This window comes from Diabrotica virgifera, chromosome 4 (assembly GCF_917563875.1).
Source record: "Diabrotica virgifera virgifera chromosome 4, PGI_DIABVI_V3a".
Classification (NCBI taxonomy): domain Eukaryota; kingdom Metazoa; phylum Arthropoda; class Insecta; order Coleoptera; family Chrysomelidae; genus Diabrotica; species Diabrotica virgifera.
The window spans coordinates 91,100,616-91,119,995 of NC_065446.1; the positions used below are offsets into that span (position 1 = coordinate 91,100,616).

The 19,380-nt window shown below is 35.4% G+C and overlaps 2 protein-coding genes across 3 annotated transcripts in view; one reads left to right on the top strand and one right to left on the bottom strand.

Moving 5' to 3' along the window:
- LOC114337611 (uncharacterized) overlaps nt 1–19,380 on the bottom strand; it is a 1,328,959-nt gene that overhangs the window by 1,114,892 nt on the left and 194,687 nt on the right. The window lies entirely within an intron of this gene.
- On the top strand, nt 2,045–2,605 carry LOC126883608 (uncharacterized). The gene has a single exon (XM_050649260.1). The coding sequence runs from the start codon at nt 2,045–2,047 to the stop codon at nt 2,603–2,605; it is 561 nt and encodes a 186-aa protein (XP_050505217.1).

A 19,380-nucleotide genomic window follows, 5' to 3' on the forward strand; every position in this document is an offset into this window, starting at 1 on the left:
TTTGATCCGATCCCGTACGATTCGTACGATGCGGACCTTTGGACGCTTACTTTTATTCGGCGTTCGCGTCTAATATAATCACTGGAGACTGGAAGTATTATGGCCTCCAATCGAAGGTTCCAGAACAGATGCGTACTGGTATACAAGAGAGAATTTGTGTGGAATGGATTTTAGTCATAATCTCGATGGCAAATTCGCGTAATTGATAAATGTAAAATAAATTGTACAAAATAATTAGATATAAATTATGTTTTAGTAAAATATGTTTTAGTGCGTAAATAAATTACCAATAAAGACTAATACATTAAGTGTTTTCAATTAAAATAAAGGTAATAAATAAATAAATAAACTCGTAACAATATTTTTTGTTAATGGAAGGAGTACCAGACGGATTGCTAATGGAAGTACCTGTATTCGTAAATTATGACAAATAAATTAATACAATTACACGATGTGTATCTTTAAACAAATAGTTTTATCCGGTAAAAACAATTTATTTTAAAGAATTCAGCTTAATTTTCAATTGGAGATTTTTGCATCAGTTGTAAATCTTTAACGTCTATCCGACACTTCTTTTTTTTTTAATTACAGCTGCTATTTTTGAATTATCAATCTTAATCATTTATGTATTAATTTCTTCCCTGTTCGTCACCGAGGCACACTATGATAAAAGCTGTGTAATTAATTATGTAGACGAAGAAGATGATTATAATGGCAAGCGAATTTTGAACCCTTTAGTTACGCGGACAGTCTGCGACAATATCAGGGCTGGTGTAAGTAGAATTTTATATAGAACAGGTTGACGCTTAGAGTTAAATTTATTTTGGATTGTAAATCGCCAAATAGGTTTACAAATTACAACAGTGACATTTTTTATTTCTTTGTTTAGTTTTGGTTGTCGTTAGCTTTATCTTTTGGTTTGTTTTCTTTGGCTGCAATCTAAGATTTGTAGTTGCATTTTTTGCATTGTATTCAAGATGATATCAGGAAAAGTCTACAATGGAAAATGGGTCGAAATGCGTAATTCCATTTACAGTGTATAAAAGTGCATAAACACGCCAAATCAGTAGAAATATTAATAGCCAGAGTTTCAAAGGTTTTCGGCACTAAATTGATATAAACAGATTATTCGGAGTTTTTTTGGGGTTGCTGAACACGAATATGACAATTCCGACACTAAATTAATTTATGCAATCAGATTACTATGAAATTTTCGTAGTTGCTGAATAAAGTTATGGTGTAGGTGAAGGCCTCTAGAGTATCTGGTGTTTACAAATAATTATATTTAAATAAGCATAAATCTGCAGTTGACAATTATTGTTGAGTAAAAAGGGGTTGTCCTTGGCCCTTAAAAACAAAAAGGTTTTACAATATTTTACCGTTAACTAATGGACTATTTAGTAAACTTTACTACGATGTTTAATAAGTTTTGCGGTTCGATACGAAATACACAACTGTATGGTTTGAAATACACTTTATTATTCTCCCTGAGCATCAATACACTTGTTCCATTTAAATTTATAAATTCCATCCCTGAAGTGAGAACCTGGAACGGCTGCAAAATATGCTTCCACAGCTGTTATGACCTCATCAGCTGATGAAAAACGCTTTCCACGCATGAATTTTTTTAGGCATTGAAATAGATGGAAGCCGCTAGGGGCCAAATCTGATGAATACGGTGAACGCTCCAACAAATCAAACTTTAAGAGCGTAGGCGCAAATATTTTATGGTTATCATTAATTTTTCTTTCTTTACACGGCAAATTACGTGTAGTAAAATTCTCACTGGTATGGAGATTAGTTGACAATGACATTGTCATCAATAACTTAAGAGATGGCTTTTGAATATAGCGATACGCTTTAATTACTATTTTTGCTAATTTTAATTTTAATATTTTTTCTCAAAACGAAATAATATGGGTCATATAAAGTCACCGTTAATATACAAACCAGACGCTAAGAAAGACATGGTTTTACGAAACGAAATGCATCCCCTGACCATATGTTTTTGGAGTGTCAGTTTAACAAGCTGAAGTACCCATAAATGAATTACCATATCAGACCATTATCTCAACATCAACAACAAAAAATTAAAAGACTACTTGAGCATGAAGAACTGGGCGATCGACGACCTTCTCAATTTTTACGACATTTACAGTCTTTAGCAGGCACAACAGTACCAGATAATATTGTAAGATCTCTGTGGTTAGGTAGACTGCCATCGTCTACACAGGCTATCCTAGCTACTCAAGCTAAAGCTAGTTTGGACGCAGTTGCGGAGCTAGCTGACACAATCTCCGAAGCTATAGCTCGTAGCGTCCATATTTCAGAAGCTTCCAACGCGCGCGAAAATACAATCGATAAATTGACAGCCGAATTAGCTGAAATGAAAATGCAGCTAGCTACTTTGTCGCAGACTCAAGCACAAACCAACACATACCGTCGTAACCGCAGCAACTCAAGAGGCAGACCTTATCCTAGAGACAGGAGCTACAGAAGGGAACGTAATAATGACATTTGTTGGTATCACTACCGTTTTGGTGACCAGGCTCAAAAGTGCTCTCTTCCGTGCAAACATCAGGAAAACATCGCGGGTAGTCGGTAAGTGCGGCATCCGATCGAAGCCCAAAGTCTCGCCGCCTTTACGTAACAGACTATAATACTAAAAAACAATTTTTAATCGACACCGGTGCCGATCTGTGCGTTTTCCCGCGGAAATATGTACGGGGTGTAAGCGAAAAGACTTCATACGAACTATACGCGGCCAATGACACTAAAATCGCGATATACGGGTATGCGAATTTGACTTTAAACATCGGACTACGGCGTGATTTTACGTGGTGATTCGTAGTGGCGGACAATTCAAAGCCTATCATTGGAGCTGATTTTCTTTCCCATTTCGCTCTCCTAGTGGACATTGCTAACCAGTGCTTAGTAGACAGTACGACAACCCTTCGAACAAAGGGACTCGGTAAAGAGTGTTTCGACGGCAGCGTAAAGACTATCGCGGAAGTGTCGCGTTACCATGAACTGTTGCTACGATTTCCGGAAATCACGCAACCCGCCGGTATCGTGAAAGAAATTCACCATCAAACCAAGCACCACATCGATAGAACACCAGGTCCACCCGTTTTTTTGAAGCCTCGACGATTAGCACCTGACAAACTACAATGAGCTAAAAAAGAGTTTGAAAATCTTCTACGGCTAGGCATCATAAGACCATCAAAAAGTAACTGGTCTACTCCACTGCACATGGTCCCGAAGAAAGGTGAGGAATGGAGACCCTGCGGAGATTCATCATCATCATCATCAGCCCATAGTCGTCCACTGCTGAACATAGGCCTCCTCGAAAAACTTCCATTCAGATCTATCCTGCGCTGCTGCAATCCAGTTGGTACAAATCCTCTTTATGTCGTCAGTCCATCTTGTGGGTGGTCTTCCCGGGTTTCGTCTATCCGCTCTCGGTCTCCATTCCAATATTTTTTTGGCCCACCTATAATCTCTCATTCTAGCGACGTGTCCTGCCCACTTCCATTTAATTTTGGCTATGTGTTTTATTAAGTCTTCTACACCACTTCTTCTACGAATTTCTTCGTTTCTTACCCTATCTCTTAACGTTATGCCCAACAATGATCTCTTCATTCTACGTTGCGTCACTTGTAGTTTCCGTGCAGATGTCCTTGTTAGGGTAAGTGTCTCTGCGCCATATGTAAGAACAGGCAGGACACATTGATTAAAGGCTCTTCATTTTAAGCTGATAGGTATATCACCTTTAAAAATATCACGTAGTCTTCCATATGCTGCCCATCCCAGAGTTATTCTTCTTAGCAGCTCAGCAGTTTGATTGTCTCTGCTAATTTTTACCGTATGTCCAAGGTATATGTAGCTGCCAACAACTTCAATTTCGACGTCTTCTACCTTTAAAGGATGGCTCGGAACTAAATTCGTCATCATTTTGGTCTTTTGGTAATTAATATTTAGACCTACTTTACGTGCTGCATCGCGGAGTTCATTCAACATATCATTGGCAGTTTTTAGGTCATCTGAAATCAGAACAATATCATCTGCGAATCGTAGATGACTTGAGCATCTCTCCATCGATATTTATTCCTTTATTTTCCCATTCCAGTGATTTCAAAGCACCAAGTACAGTAATGAACAACTTAGGCGACATAGTATCTCCCTGTCGAATACCTCTCCTGATATATATCTTATTGGTAGGACCGTGCAGATTTATAGTTGTTGTAGCATTTCTGTATATATTTTCTATAATATTGGTGTACCTATGATCAATTCGACACTCTTCCAATGCCTTAAGTAGTGCGGGTAATTCGATAGTATCAAACGCTTTATGGAAGTCTATAAACGTTAGAACTAGAGGTCTATTGTATTCAATTGATTTTTCAATCAAGACTTTGATGCACTGCACTGTAGGTGGTCATTTGTACCGTAGTTGGGGCGAAAACCAGCATGTTCTTTTGGTTGGTACAGCTCAAATTTTGCTTCCAATCGATTGGTTATTATTCTGGTGTACAGTTTGTATAAATGGTTGAGTAGAGAAATTGGCCTGTAATTCTCTAGGTTCATGTTGTGTCACCCTTTTTATGCATAAGAATTGTAATTGAGTTATTCAAAGCTATAGGAATTTTTTGACTATACAAGCAGAGATTGAAGAGGTCTTGTATTTTTTCAGAAGAGAAGTTCCGCCAAGTTTTATAGCTTCTGTAACTATTCCATCATCTCCCGGAGCCTTGATGTTTTTCATTTTTTGGAGTGCATGTTGTATCTCATCTTGAGTAATTTCTGGAATATCCTCAGATCCCTGGTTTTGTACCTTGTGTCTATTTTCTGGATTTATGACATTGTTAACTTGGTTTGTTTATAATATAGTGTAGAACTCTTCGACTATTCCTAGTATTTTCTGTCTGTCTGTTGTTATCTCACCATTTTTATCCCTAAGCTGGAAAATTTCTTTTCTACTTGTCGTCATTTTTCGTCTCATTACCTTCATGCTCCGGTTTTGCTCTATAGTCTGTACTATTTTTTCATGTTTAAATTTCCTAATATCTCTTCTCACAGCTTTCGATACGTCTTTATTGAGTGCCCTAATGGTTTGTGGATCAATGTCCCTTTCACTTTTTAACTGTCTTCTTTCTGATATTTTGTGTTGTGTTTCTAAAGTGATCTTTTCGTCTCGTTTGGTCTTTGGGCAAAAACGTGCTTGTGCCAGTTGAAGTGTATCAACTATTTGTTTGTTCAACTCATGTGTGTGATCAAGAGTGTTATTAATGTTGTCTCCAAATGCTGTTTCGTCTTGTGGGCGTGTGCAGTGAAAGTATTTCTTTTTTAATATATGGCGTCTATCTAAATGAGTTGGTATCTCAATGGTAGCTCTAACCATCCTATGGTCAGTGTTTGTCGAGAATCTATTAAGAACGGTCACATCTTTAAATATATATTTTTTATCTGTAATAAAGTAATCTATTTCGTTGCGGGTATTGCCGTCTGGGCTCCTCCATGTCCAGCGTATGTGTAGCTTTTTGTAGAAAAAGCTATTCATTTGATAAAGATTATTCTCTAGTAGAAATGACATAAGCATTTCACCTCTCTCATTTCTACCTGGACTTCCGAAATTTCCCAGAGATATTTCCGATGTATCTAACTGTGTTCCCATTTTTGCGTTGAAATCACCACCCATGACAGTTTAGTGGGCATTATTCTCTCTTATGGCTTCTAATATATCTTCGTAAAATTGTTCTACCTCTTCGTCACAATGGGTTGATGTTGGTGCATAGACTTGTATGATCTTAACAGTACATTTTTCATTTAACTGTATATTTATATAAATTACTCTCTCAGATATTGCTTTTACTAACACCACATTTTTGGAGAGTTTCTTGTGTATTATGATGCCTACTCCTCCTACAGAGATCTGTTCACTTCCCATATAATAAAGTAGGTGACCAGAGTTTAGTGTTTCGAGAGACTCTCCTCGTCTTCTTACCTCACTGAGTCCGACTACGTCCCATTTTTCTGTAGTTCGTTTTCTAATTCCAGTAATCTGTCTTCTGACATCAGGGATCTAACGTTAAGCGTTGCAACTTTCATCGTAAATCGCTTTGTGTTTTTCTCAGGTTGTGTCAGAACTTTGTCCCCCCCAGAATCCGTGGGACAGACTGATAGATCAGTGTGAGACTCTGGGTTTTGAACCCTACTCACCTGGGGTAATCTTCCTTTATTATCTGACATTTCATTTTTTCGAGGGAGATTATCGACGTCTAAACCAAAGAACAGTTTCAGATCGATATCCAATTCCGCACATCGAATATTTTCTATAAAACACATTTTCTACAATAGATTTAGTTAGAGCATACAACCAGATACCAGTAGCCATCGAAGACATACCAAAGACCGCCGTTACCATACCGTTTGGGCTGTACGAGTATTTATATATGCCTTTTAGTTTACGAAACGCAGGACTGACATTCCACCGTTTCATAGACGAGATTTTACGTGGTTTAGATTTCGCCTACGCCTACATCGACGACATTCTCATTGCATCAGAATCCGTATGATATGTCGTATTTGGAAGAAATTTTCAAAAGGCTCAAGCAGTTCGGCGTTGTGATAAACCCAGCAAAGTGTCAATTCGGCAAAAACGAGATTACCTTTTTGGGATACACAGTATCAGATGGAGGACTCACACCTCCACAAGAAAAAGTAGCAGCTGTACAAAATTTCACTCAGCCAAAAACAGTGAAAGACCTACGCAGATTCCTAGGTATGTTAAACTTCTACCGAAGGTTCATACCCAATGCAGCTGAGCTACAAGCACCACTACATGATGCCCTAAAAGGTAATGTCAAAGGAAAAGCACCAATCGAATGGACACCACAGCGAATCCAAGCCTTTGACGACTGCAAAAACAGTTTAGCTAACGATGCTTTACTGAGCCACCCTGTAAACGATGTTGATATCTCCATCACTTGTAACGCTTCTGGTTTTTATGCTGGAGCTGTACTACAACAAAAAACAGAACAGGTATGAAACCTTTAGCTTTCTTTTCTAAGAAATGCTCAACTAGCGAAAAGAAATATAGTGCATACGACAGAGAACTATTAGCTATATATCTAGCCATAAAATACTTCAGACACATGATCGAAGGCAAGGCCATAACGATATACACAGACCAGAAACCAATTACCTTCGCCTTTACTCAGAAGCTAGATAAATGTAGTCCTAGACAGTTAAGATATTTAGACTATATAGGACAGTTAGGCACTAACATTCAGCACATTTCTGGATTAACAAATATTGTGACAGACGCACTATCTCGAGTCGATAGCATCAAGAAAGATATCGACATCATGGACTTAGCTCTCGCACAAGAAACTGATCCAGAACTACAAACTTTTTTAAGTGAGAAAACATCACTGCAAATGAAGAAAATACGCTTTTTCGAACAAAACGTGAGTTTGTACTGTGACATATCAACATCTACAGCCAGACCATTTGTACGGAAACCACTTCGAATGGCAATTTTTCGCACCATGCATAACCTAGCACATCCCGGAATCAACAGTTCGGTGAAGTTGATCACACAGCGATATGTTTCCATTAAATCAGATGTGAGGAAATGGACTCTAGCGTGTATACAGTGCCAAAAATCGAAAATATCGCGCCACATTGTTTCACCTACTGGAAGTTTTCTACCACTTTCCAGCCGATTCGAACATGCCCACATAGACATTATAGTGATGCCGGTTTCAGAAGGAAACAGATACTGTCTAACATGCGTCGACCGTTTCACACGTTGGCCAGAAGCTTTCCCGATGCCTAATCAAGAAGCAGACACAGTAGCCTGAACATTTTTTTCTGGTTGGATAGCTCGTTTCGGCACTCCCAAGCGCATCACAACAGATCAAGGCCGACAATTCGAATCGCATCTTTTCAAATTAATCTGCAACTTAACTGGAACTACCCATTTAAGGACAACTGCCTATCATCCTCAAGCAAATGGTATGGTAGAAAGGTTTCACCGACAGTTAAAAGCAGCAATTCGATGTCATGAAAACATCCGATGGACCGAAAGCCTACCTTCAGTGTTACTGGGCATACGAGCAGCGCGGAGAGAAGATTTAGGTACTTCAGCCGCCGAACTCGTGTACGGAGAACCATTGTATTTGCCAGGTGAACTATTGTTTTGGTCACAAAGAAACACCGACGACAGTGCTCACATATACCTAAAAACGCTTTGAAACCATTTCGAAAACCTCCGTCCTAAGAAACCGTCGCATCATGGATCCAAAAGCACCTTCATTTTCAATGACATGAAAACCACCTCTCACGTTTTCATCCGCCGTGATACAATCAAAAGCAGCTTAGAAAACCCATATCACGGTCCTTTTCCTGTAGTCAAACGAGGTGACAAGACTTTTGTCGTCCGTGTAAATGGAAAAGAAACAACAATTTTCATAGACAGATTGAAGCCAGCGTATGAGCTTCACGAAAGTACCCATCACGAACCAAAAAAAATGACAGTATCCAACAAAACAAACAGCAGACCTAAGAGAAAGGCAAGATTTACTGGAAGTTATCAAGAAAGTGTAGAGTAATAGTGAATTCAGTGATTTTTCTTTCTCCTCGTATAAACATTGCGTTGTTTTATTTCCTGTTATTTTCAATTTTTCATCATATGTGTATATTATGTATTATCTATCGTCTTAGTCTCTCGGAGGGGGGTATATAGCGATACGCTTTAATTACTATTTTTGCTAATTTTAATTTTAATATTTTTTCTCAAAACGAAATAATATGGGTCACATAAAGTCACCGTTAATATACAAACCAGACGATAAGAAAGACATGGTTTTACGAAACGAAATGCATCCCCTGACCATATATTTTTGGAGTGTCAGTTTAACAAACTGAAGTCCTTATAAATTAATTACCATATCAGACCACTATGTCAACAACTCACTTTGTGACATGCATTCGTTTTTAAAACTGCAGAAGTGTGTCTGCTTTTATACGTCAGATCAACATAATTTATTGCCCTCTCCGGGCCATATTGTAGAAAGGCATAACATCGATATAATAGATTGTGGCTTTTCTTAACAGTCTATTCACAGCGTGCAAACAAAGCACTACTCGCTAACGACCGACCCTTTTCCGAGATCTAACTAAGCAACACCTTTTTGTTAACAAAATAAATAAATATTTTACTGTTCGTCGTTAACTTATTTTTATCATTTTTAATTAATTCCGTCAACTCACACCTACCGGAATATGAATGTTCTTGGATAACCGTTGCTTGTATAATCGCTTAAAAAAATTCAGTTAATCAATATGATTATTTTTTCACTAACTATGTATTCAGTGATTACAATAATTTATATACTATACAATAAAAACTAATCGAAAGGAAAAGTGATAAAATGATTTTTTTAATAATATATTGTTACTATGGAACGCTCAGATATATTTTGAACATCTTTAACAACAAAATTCTTGGATCACAGAATAGATCCTGGTATATTCTCTGCTTGGATTTTCCAGAAATAATAAACAATAAATAACTTTTTACGTACGACGTAGGCGTACGACGGGGGAATGTGACTGGTTGACCCTTCCCAAATTCTACGCCACTGATGAAACTGCTATTTAGCACAATTTTTAGATTCTCCCTTACTTTCTATGCAAATAATATACTCTTCATTCGTAACGATAAAGTCATTAGTTTTCGAGATATTTGAAGTTAAAAATGAAAAGGCACACTTATTTTGAGTAATGTATTATGCTCCTTCGATTTTAGCTTCAAATATCTCGAAAACTAATGGATTTATCGTTACGAATGAAGAGTATGTTATTTACATAAAAATTATTGGAGAATCAAAAATTGCACTAAAATAGCAATTCCGCCAGTGGCGTAGAATTTGGGAAGGGTCAACCATTCACGTTCCCCCGTTGTACGCATCTGGTGGCAGCCAGAAACGTTTGTTTAACATAATTTAGTAGGGTGTACAGTACCAGCACCACTTACCAAATTTCGTGTTGTTGTCCCATACCTGTCAGGAAATATTCAAAAATAAATAAAATAAAAGTTTAACTTTGACACCCTGTATTTCGCTTATTATCAACTTTTGTACTAAGGTAAGTTAACTTAAATCGACTTATTCTAACCTCAGGAATCTAAGGTTAAGCTATGGCCCATTCTTTACCAAACGTATAGTATAAGTTGATGATATCACATTACCAAAAAAGAGATATTGTTAACTATATAGTATCTTCTTGTCGGCTTGTAAAGTTATGGTTAAGACAATAAACACGAACATCAAATACTTAGATTTTTTTTATTTACTAAGATTTTACAATTTATTTTATTATTTGTGTTATCTCTTGTAATATAAATGTTAAGATTCATTTGCGAGTAAGATAAGCAGTATAAAATATTGGCTAGTTAATAATTTAGTGAGGCAATTTCCATGAGACCTTATAAATATTTAATTAAACCGATCGATCCGTTCTGCGTAAATTAAATAGACAACGTTAACGGGAAATAAAGTGAGCTGTTACGTAACAGCCCGTTCACACTTGTCGTGTGTCGGATCCGTATTTTAATCGGAGGTTCCAGCTGCAACGCATTTTATATGGTGCTAATCACATTTATCCGACACCGATTTTTTATTGGCAACGACAATAAATGTGGGCTGTTTTGCGAGCTCTCGTCGCACGGAAAACAGTTATTGTGTCGGATCTCGCTCGACTATGAATAAGAATAGCGCTGTTCGCATTTGTCGGGGGGTCGGGGCTAGTGATGCCACATAAAGTCAACAGAGAATTCGTGAGATTGGGAAAAATAATTGATGAGATTTCGCTAGAGTTAAAATGATAAATAATTATACAATACATATAATTACAATATTTTTTTAATGGCATGGACTTTATGTCATTCAGCCAGTCACAACATGAGATACTTAGTGTCATGTGTAGTGTGTGTGTTGAGTAAGTGTCTTGTTACTTTGCAAAGTCGACGTCATTGTCTTTGCAAAGAGACGCTAATTGTATCCGAACGTCTGTGGTCTATAATTACAATATATAATTTTAAATACGTTAAATTGTCAGATATTATTATTGTCTTCTGTTTTCTGATGTGGAAGTAACATTAATAAATATCATAGTCGACATTCGGCTGAAGAACCTGAGAGAATGGTTTGGATGCAGCTCAAAACAACTATTTAGAGCTACTGCCTCAAAAATTAAAATAGCTATGATGATTGCCAACCTGAAGAAGAAGATAATCGACATTTTATTGTCAACATATTTAAATTGAATTAGAACACGTATCAAAAATCGGGTCTAGGACGTTTCATCGCCGCCGTTTCGATGCCGCCAGTTCGATGCCGATGCCGGCCGATTCATCGCCAGTCAATTAATCGCTATCTGATATATTTCCCAATTTTCGACAGTTACAATTATTAGTTATTTTTAGTATTAATTAGGAATTCTAGGAAATGCGAGATATGACGGCGATGAAATGGACTGGCGATGAACCGGCGGCATCGAAACGGCCGGCGATGAACCGGCGGCATCGAAACGTCCCATTCCGTCAAAAATCAGTGAAGAACTTCTTCTTAAAGTGCCGTCTCCTCAATGGAGGTTGGCTACTACAATTGCAAACTCTTCTCTGTCTTCAGCTGTTCTTATTAGCTGTTCAAAATTTAGCCCTGTCCATTGTCGGATATTTCTGAGCCACGATAGTCTTTTCCTTCCTAGTCCTCTCCTGTCCTCGAGCTTTCCTTTCACTATAAGTTGAGTATATTGGTACTTATTATTTCTCAGTATGTTGCCCAGGTATGATGTTTTTCTAACTTTCACTGCGTTGAAAAGTTCTCTTGCCTTGCCTATTCCATGCAGCACTTCTTAGTTTGAGGTATGCGATGTCCACGAAATTTTGAGAATTCTCCGGTAGATCCACATTTCAAAGGCCTCCAACTTATTTATGGTTGATGTTTTAAAGGTGTATGTCTCAACTGCATAGAGAAGAGTCGACCAGACGTAGCATTTGGATAAACGTAGTCGAATTTCGAGATTTATTCGAGAATCACAAAGCAGTTTTTTGATTTTTTCGAAAGATTTTCTGGCCTGTTCTATTCTCGATCTTATTTCTAGATCAGGATTTAGGCTGCTATCGATCCACAATCCCAAGTACTTAAATTTATTGACTTGTTCTAAAATGTGCCCATTTATTGTGCAAGGCTCAGGTACGTTTTGGTTTTTTCGGATTGACATCACTTTGGTTTTTTTAATCTTTATTTTCATACCAAACTGCTCACATGTCGAGTTGGTCTTGTCGATGAGTCGTTGTAGACCCAAGTCGGAATCCGCAATCAACACCGTATCATCGGCGTATCTGATGCTGTTGATATTTACGCCATTCACCTTGACTCCATCCTTGGAGTCCTCCAGTGCCTCTTTAAATAGAAACTCGGAGTAAAGATTAAACAGCAGAGGCGACAGAACACATCCCTGTCTAACTTCCCTCCTAATTTCTTCTTCTGCGGATGTGGAACCCTCGATCCTAACTCTGGCGTTTTGGTTCCAGTACAAGTTCTTTAGTAAATTGATGTATTTTCCATCTAAACCGACTTCTTGCAAACGTTCTAAAAGTAGGTCGTGTCTTACTCTATCAAATGCTTTTTCGAAGTCTATAAAGCATATAAATATATCTTTCTGTTGGTCGTAGCATTTTTGCGCGAGAACTAGTAAATTGTGAAGAACTGCCTAGGTAAAAAGAGAAAAGATGTTATAGAATTGAATCTTCGTAATTGTTTATTCACCTTATTTGTTCCCATAAATCAGATTGTCAGATTTTTCTTAGAGAAGAAAATTATTTTAGTGTCAGCATCATATACAATTTTAGGATATTATTTATTTACCTACACATGTATAATATAAAATATGCATACTATTGTGTATGCTTATTCTAGTTTTTAAATATCGTTTATAGCATAAATTTCAATGAATGCACCTAAAGTTATCAACATCCATTCGAAGGCATAAATATGTATAGCGATACGCTTTAATTACTATTTTTGCTAATTGTAATTTTAATATTTTTTCTCAAAAACAAAACAACGTTAGTCATTCAAACTGCATATTCAAATACGAAGGTTATGGCCTTATCCTGTGACATCTGTTGTTCGTCTATGCGGCAACAAACTGCACCCTCATTAATTAAGTATTTTATCAGACAGTTAATGTGTCAACAGCTAGCTATGCATTCGGAATTGTTTTTCTTAAAAACCGTAAAAGTAGACGCCAGACTTGATAGTGATTTATGTGATCATCTGGTCAGGGGAAAAGGAATACAAACATGATCATCGTTTGTGGTTGCTTTCTTTAGTCACTACGCAGCATGCGAACCATTCACACATACCGACGCGACCCTCTCCGAGAGACCTAAACGAACACATTTTCGTTGCAAAAATAAAATTACCGTTTGTTTTATTATATCCATTTTTAATTAAATTCCGCAACTCACCCATCGGAATATATGGTATGAAGTACCATATCGACTATGTACCTGCATAATGTCCTATATGATTTTGGACAACTTTACAGGAGAGAGTAAAAACTGTGCGGTCTGTCTGGCTTTGCAATTTTCTACATGACATAGTCTCTTCTTCATAACACTTAGGACCGAATACTTGTTGCTCGGCAGTTAGGACCTAATGAAAGAGTTAAAATTAGCGCCAAATTAAATGATTGGTTATTTGTTATTATATTGCAATAATGTATTTTTTCTACGACCGTTTAATAACATGCTCATTATTCGTTATTTTTTCATAGATAATAGCACCCATTACTGTATCCGTGAGTAATAATTCATTACTCACGGGCTGAAGTTACTCACGGGTCATTACTCACGAGCTGAAGTTAGATTCAAGTGGCGCATGCCACTTTTAATATTAATTGTATATAAACCTCAAATAAAATTACTTAAACTTGTTTATTTAATAAAATAATTATTGCAATTTATACCAATAATTAACTTCGAAAAATTTTTAAAGGAATTTTAACTGTAACAATGTCAGTATATATTTTACGTTTAAGTATATCTTGTTTACTAAAAATTTTGACGTTTATCATTTAATTTAGTGACAGTGACATTAGCGCATTTTGTTTATATTAATTGGAATTTATAACTAATATTGTGTTTGTTTTTCAAGTTATATTGTGTTAAATATGTTATAACATATTATGTATAGTTATATTATTATATTATATATAGATAAATAATGTAAATATACATTATAACTATATTATATAATATGAAATACGTCCACCGACAACAGCCATTTCCTATATTATTAGATTCACTGACAGTAAGTACAAATTTAAGCTTATAATTTTTCGGAAACGAATAGAAGTTATATTGACTATTTCTAGTTGTATTTTTACAATAAATAAGAATTTAGTAATAGTAGGCAACTAATTATTCATCCACGTACTAGGGGAAAATAGCATTTAGGTATTTTTGTAAATTATTATAATTTAAATCTCGAGTAGTTGATAATGAAATTATTTACTAATTAAAAAAAAAAAGTTCGTAGAAAAAGTATAGTATTCTACTCGCATGTAATGGCTATTACTCACTCTGATGAATTATGACACTCGCCTACGGCTCGTGTCGCAAACTTCATCATCGTGAGTAATAGCCATCATTACATGCTCGTTGAATAATATACTATTAGTAGTTAGGTTCCAATGCCGCGAAAAACGAAAAATGAGAAAAATGTCAGATAGGACATTCATTATGCATGTACGCAGTCGATATCTGAGAACCATAAAAAATAATATAGGTAAACATAGTTTTGTTTTGTGAGGATCTATCGGCACTTTTAAAAATGCTGATTTTCTTATACATTCTGTTTTACTATCACACTTCCCTCACGTAGAGTATCACCGTCGACCTTGGCGACAAGCGACAACCGATTATTCGAAGTGTGAATAGGAAGGCCGACATCCGATTTAATATACGAATCCGACACACGACAAGTGGGAACGGGCTGTTACACTACATCAATAACACGATAATTCGGTAAACATATTATTTTGTGTATTAGGAAAGCTCTGTACTGAAAGAAGAAGAAAAGGAGCATTGACAGATGAGGAGATTTTTTAACAGTATTATACAGGGTGTTTGGTAAAGAATGGGCCATAGCTTAACATCAGGTTCCTGAGGTTAAAATAGTCCGATTTAAGCTAACTTACCTTAGTACAAAGTTTTTAATAACCGAGATACAGGGTGTCAATGTTAAACTTTTTTTTTTTATTTATTATTGAATATTTCCTGACAGGCATGAGATATCAACACGAAATTTGGTATGTGGGAGTTTTTTGGGACGAGAAAACTAAATTTCCTACCAAAAATTATGTGTTGCCCAGAGGGCGCCACATACGCCTTTCAGCACTCATTTAATACGTTCAATTTTTTTATCCGTGACTCCGTATAAATTTGACATTAAAATTTTTATTCCCCTATTAGTCTTACTTAAAAAAGCTATACCCCTTTCATCTCCCTAAACTCAACCGTTTTCGAGGTAAACGCATTTTAAATCTGCGGTGCAACATAATTTTTAGCATAATATCATTGTAGTTACACCAGAAAAATAACTTAAAACCATAAAATTATTCAAAAATGTATCGCAAATTTCTTCAAATGGAATTTGCGATGCAATGACATAAATTTGAGAACTGGCACAATTATTATGGTTTTAAGTTATTTTTCTGGTGTAACTACAATGATATTATGCTAAAAATGATGGTGTATCGCAGATTTAAAATACGTTTATCTCGAAAACGGTTGAGTTTAGGGAGATGAAAGAAGTATACCTTTTTTAAGTAAAACTAATAGGAGAATAAAAATTTTAATGTAAAAATTATACAGAGTGGGGGATAAAAAAATTGAACGTAATAAATGAGTGCTGAAAGGCGTATGTGGCGCCCTCTGGGCAATACATAATTTTTGGTAGGGAATTTAGTTTTCTCGACCCAAAAAACCCCCACATACCAAATTTCATGTTGTTATCTCATACCTGTCAGGAAATATTCAATAATAAATAAAAAAAAAGTTTAACTTTGACACCCTGTATCTCGGTTATTATAAACTTTGTACTAAGGTAAGTTAGTTTAAATCGGCCTATTTTAACCTCAGGAACCTGAGGTTAAGCTATGGCCCATTCTTTACCAAACACCCTGTATAGAGCCATCAAAGAACTCAAAAATATTGTAAAAAAAACGAAAACATTTCTACTAATAAGGAGCTTACATAAAATTTTAAATTCGAAAAAAATGTTATAAATCACAACAGAACATAATTTAAAATATATATCAAAGAAAAAGAAGTTGTTTTTGTCTTTCGTTTGTCACATAAAGACGATTCTAAATTCAAATTATAGCAGCTAGTCCAAAACGCGTCGTGACGTCATATTATTATATGTTTACATTCCGCACCAACACTATAAACAAAATTGTATATAACTTTAAATTAGACATTATAAACGTCAGTAGAAAATACAATTACGTGACGTCACAAGTGTTTTTGATCGTTTGAAATGATAAATAAATAGAAGATTTTAAATGTGTACTTCTAAGCCGTTATGAGGTTTTAAGGCGTGAAATTTTGGAAATCTTATTTTTAAACGAAACTGAACATTATTATGTAATAAAAAAATTTCCAATTCGTTTGCGTCGCACAGTGGTGAATTTTGCCGAAAACCTGGCCAAAATGCAAAAATTTAAGTTTATATATTCCGAGAAATGTTATATGAATCTTGCTCTGTAGGTTTCTGAGGATCATAAACGGCCATTGAGGGTAGAACAATACAAGCATATCACATATTTATATTAGTCTAAAGTTGGGATTGAACGAAAACGGACCGAATAAAATTAAAGTGTGTTATACAATTGAGGCATTGTTAGGTTTTCCTTTAAAACTATAGACGTGTATTATTTTATTATTTTATAGTGGATGCTATTTCTTGAGGTAAGTGGAGTATTTCAATATACTTTTTAGATTCTTTTTCCTAACATAAACTTTATTTAAAACATATTTACAAAATGATGGCAAGAATCTTCAATCGTTTTCTGTTTACCAAGTTTTAAAATGGAAAACTGAAAAAGTCAGCTTTGGTCAGCAAAGATTTTTTGCTTAATAAATAATACATATGTATATAAATATTCCTCAAGAAATCATCTGCAACAAGTTGCAAACTTAGCGGAATTCTTAACATGATGGAGAATTTCTACATTAAGAGACTTTAATGTTATGGTTAGTTAATAAAGTAAGAACAAAATATGAAGCAGCTGATCCAGTAAATCTACAGTTTTTTTTACACAAGAACCGCAGTTTTTTTTTTTTTGCTTTCTTTTTCTTGTTTTTTAATCTTTAAGTCATTTTACCTTTATGTATAGGTCTATCTTTTTGCTTTCTTATTTTTATATTTTTTAATAATTTTGGTCGTGCGTGTCCAAAAATTTTGCCTTTTTTAAATAAAATGCATAAACGATACTTTATATTAAGAAGCCAAAAATAGGTAGGTCAACTCTTAATAAATCATAATTGTTTTGTAAATGGATCCGATTAATTATAATTATTACCTGCCAATGTGTGGCTTCTTAACACAAAGTTTCATTTATGCATTTCATTTTTAAAAAATTAAAATTTTTGGCTCACACGACCAAAATATAAACGTAAGGAAGCAAAAACAGGATTATACATAAGAATAAAAGGACTTTAAGATTAAGAAAGATTAGGAAAAAGAAGAAAGCAAAAAAATAACAAAAAACGACGGCTCTTGTGTAAAAAACTGTAAATTTACTGGATCAGATGCTTCATATTTTGTTCTTACTCTATTAACTGACCATATAACATTAAAGTCTTTTCATGTACACATTCTCTTAAAAACGATTGAAAATTCTTACCAATTTGCAAAAATGTTGTAAATAAAGTCTATTTTACGAAGAAAAAATACTCCACTTACCTCCAGACATAGCATCCGCTATAAACTAACAAAATAATACACATCTATAGTTCTAAATGAAAACCAAACAATGCCCCAATATTATTGTAAACACACTTAATTTTTATTTGGTCCGCTGTCGTTCAATCACAATTTTACACCAATATAAATATATGATGATGAACAAGTTGCTGATATGAGCACATTATGTAAATGTTAGGGTATAGAAAATCTAATGCTCACAATCTTATTGAAGGTTTTTATTTAAACAGTTTTCAGGCAAACGGGGCCCGAAAATTGTTTTAATAAAAACCTTCAATAAGATTGTGAGCATTAGACTTTCTATACCCTAACAAATATAAATATATGATCCCATAGGCGCCCATGCCCATGGACATGGCCACGCCCCCTAGCTTTTCTGTTGCTTTAACTATAATATATTGTCATCCAAAGTATACAAAATGTAATGTGCAACATCTTCACGTCTGGCGCCTCCCCTAAAAAGTTTTTAGATGGGCGCCTATGCATGATCTACTTGTATTGTTCTACCATTAACGGCTGTTTATGATTCTCAAAAACCTACAGAGCAAGGTTCATATAAAATTTCTAAGGGTATACCTATAAACTGAGATTTTTACATTTTGGCCAGGATTTCAGCGAAATTCACCACTGTCTATATTAAATCTATCGATATGTTATCACTTCCAGCGGCTTTGTCATTTTTTAGTTGCTTCCGTGTGATTTGTATTTCTTCTTTCATAATTTTATCTGTACTAACGTTTAATTCCTGTATGTATTTCATTTTCCTCGTTTATATCTGGTGTTACCTCAACTCGATTTAACCCCTTCGGTACGGTGATGCACCCGTGTTCATCATGCTTGACTGTCCGCTCAGTACGGTGATGCACACGGGTGCATCATGAGTTTTCGTTCATACGGCGGTGTCACCATCTGCATCATGTTTCAGGTATTTTTGTTCCGTCAGAATTACCTTATTCAAATCTAAAAGTGGGGAAACCACGCCCAAAAGTGGGTGATGTCCAGAAGGATATTAGATTTAGTTAATTTTGATTGGTGATACCGTTGTTTGGATGTTTGACTGATGGGATTGTGTGGGAGGTGAAGTTACTCTGCTGCTGTTTACAACTTACCTTACTATCCCTTGCAAGATAATTCGGATGGAATTTCCCAGATTAGGAGACTGGGACGATATCAAGCACAAAATAATCTTGGGAATTCCATCCAAATTATCTTGTTTATCTTTTTTAATAATTTTTGTTTAAAATGGTATTTTATGGATAAAATTTAATTTAACTCACATACTATGTAGAATAATAATTTTAATAAAAATAGT

Coding starts and splice junctions, on each gene's coding strand:
- LOC126883608 (XM_050649260.1), top strand. CDS start 2,045: ATGAATTACCATATCAGACCATTATCTCAACATCAACAACAAAAAATT.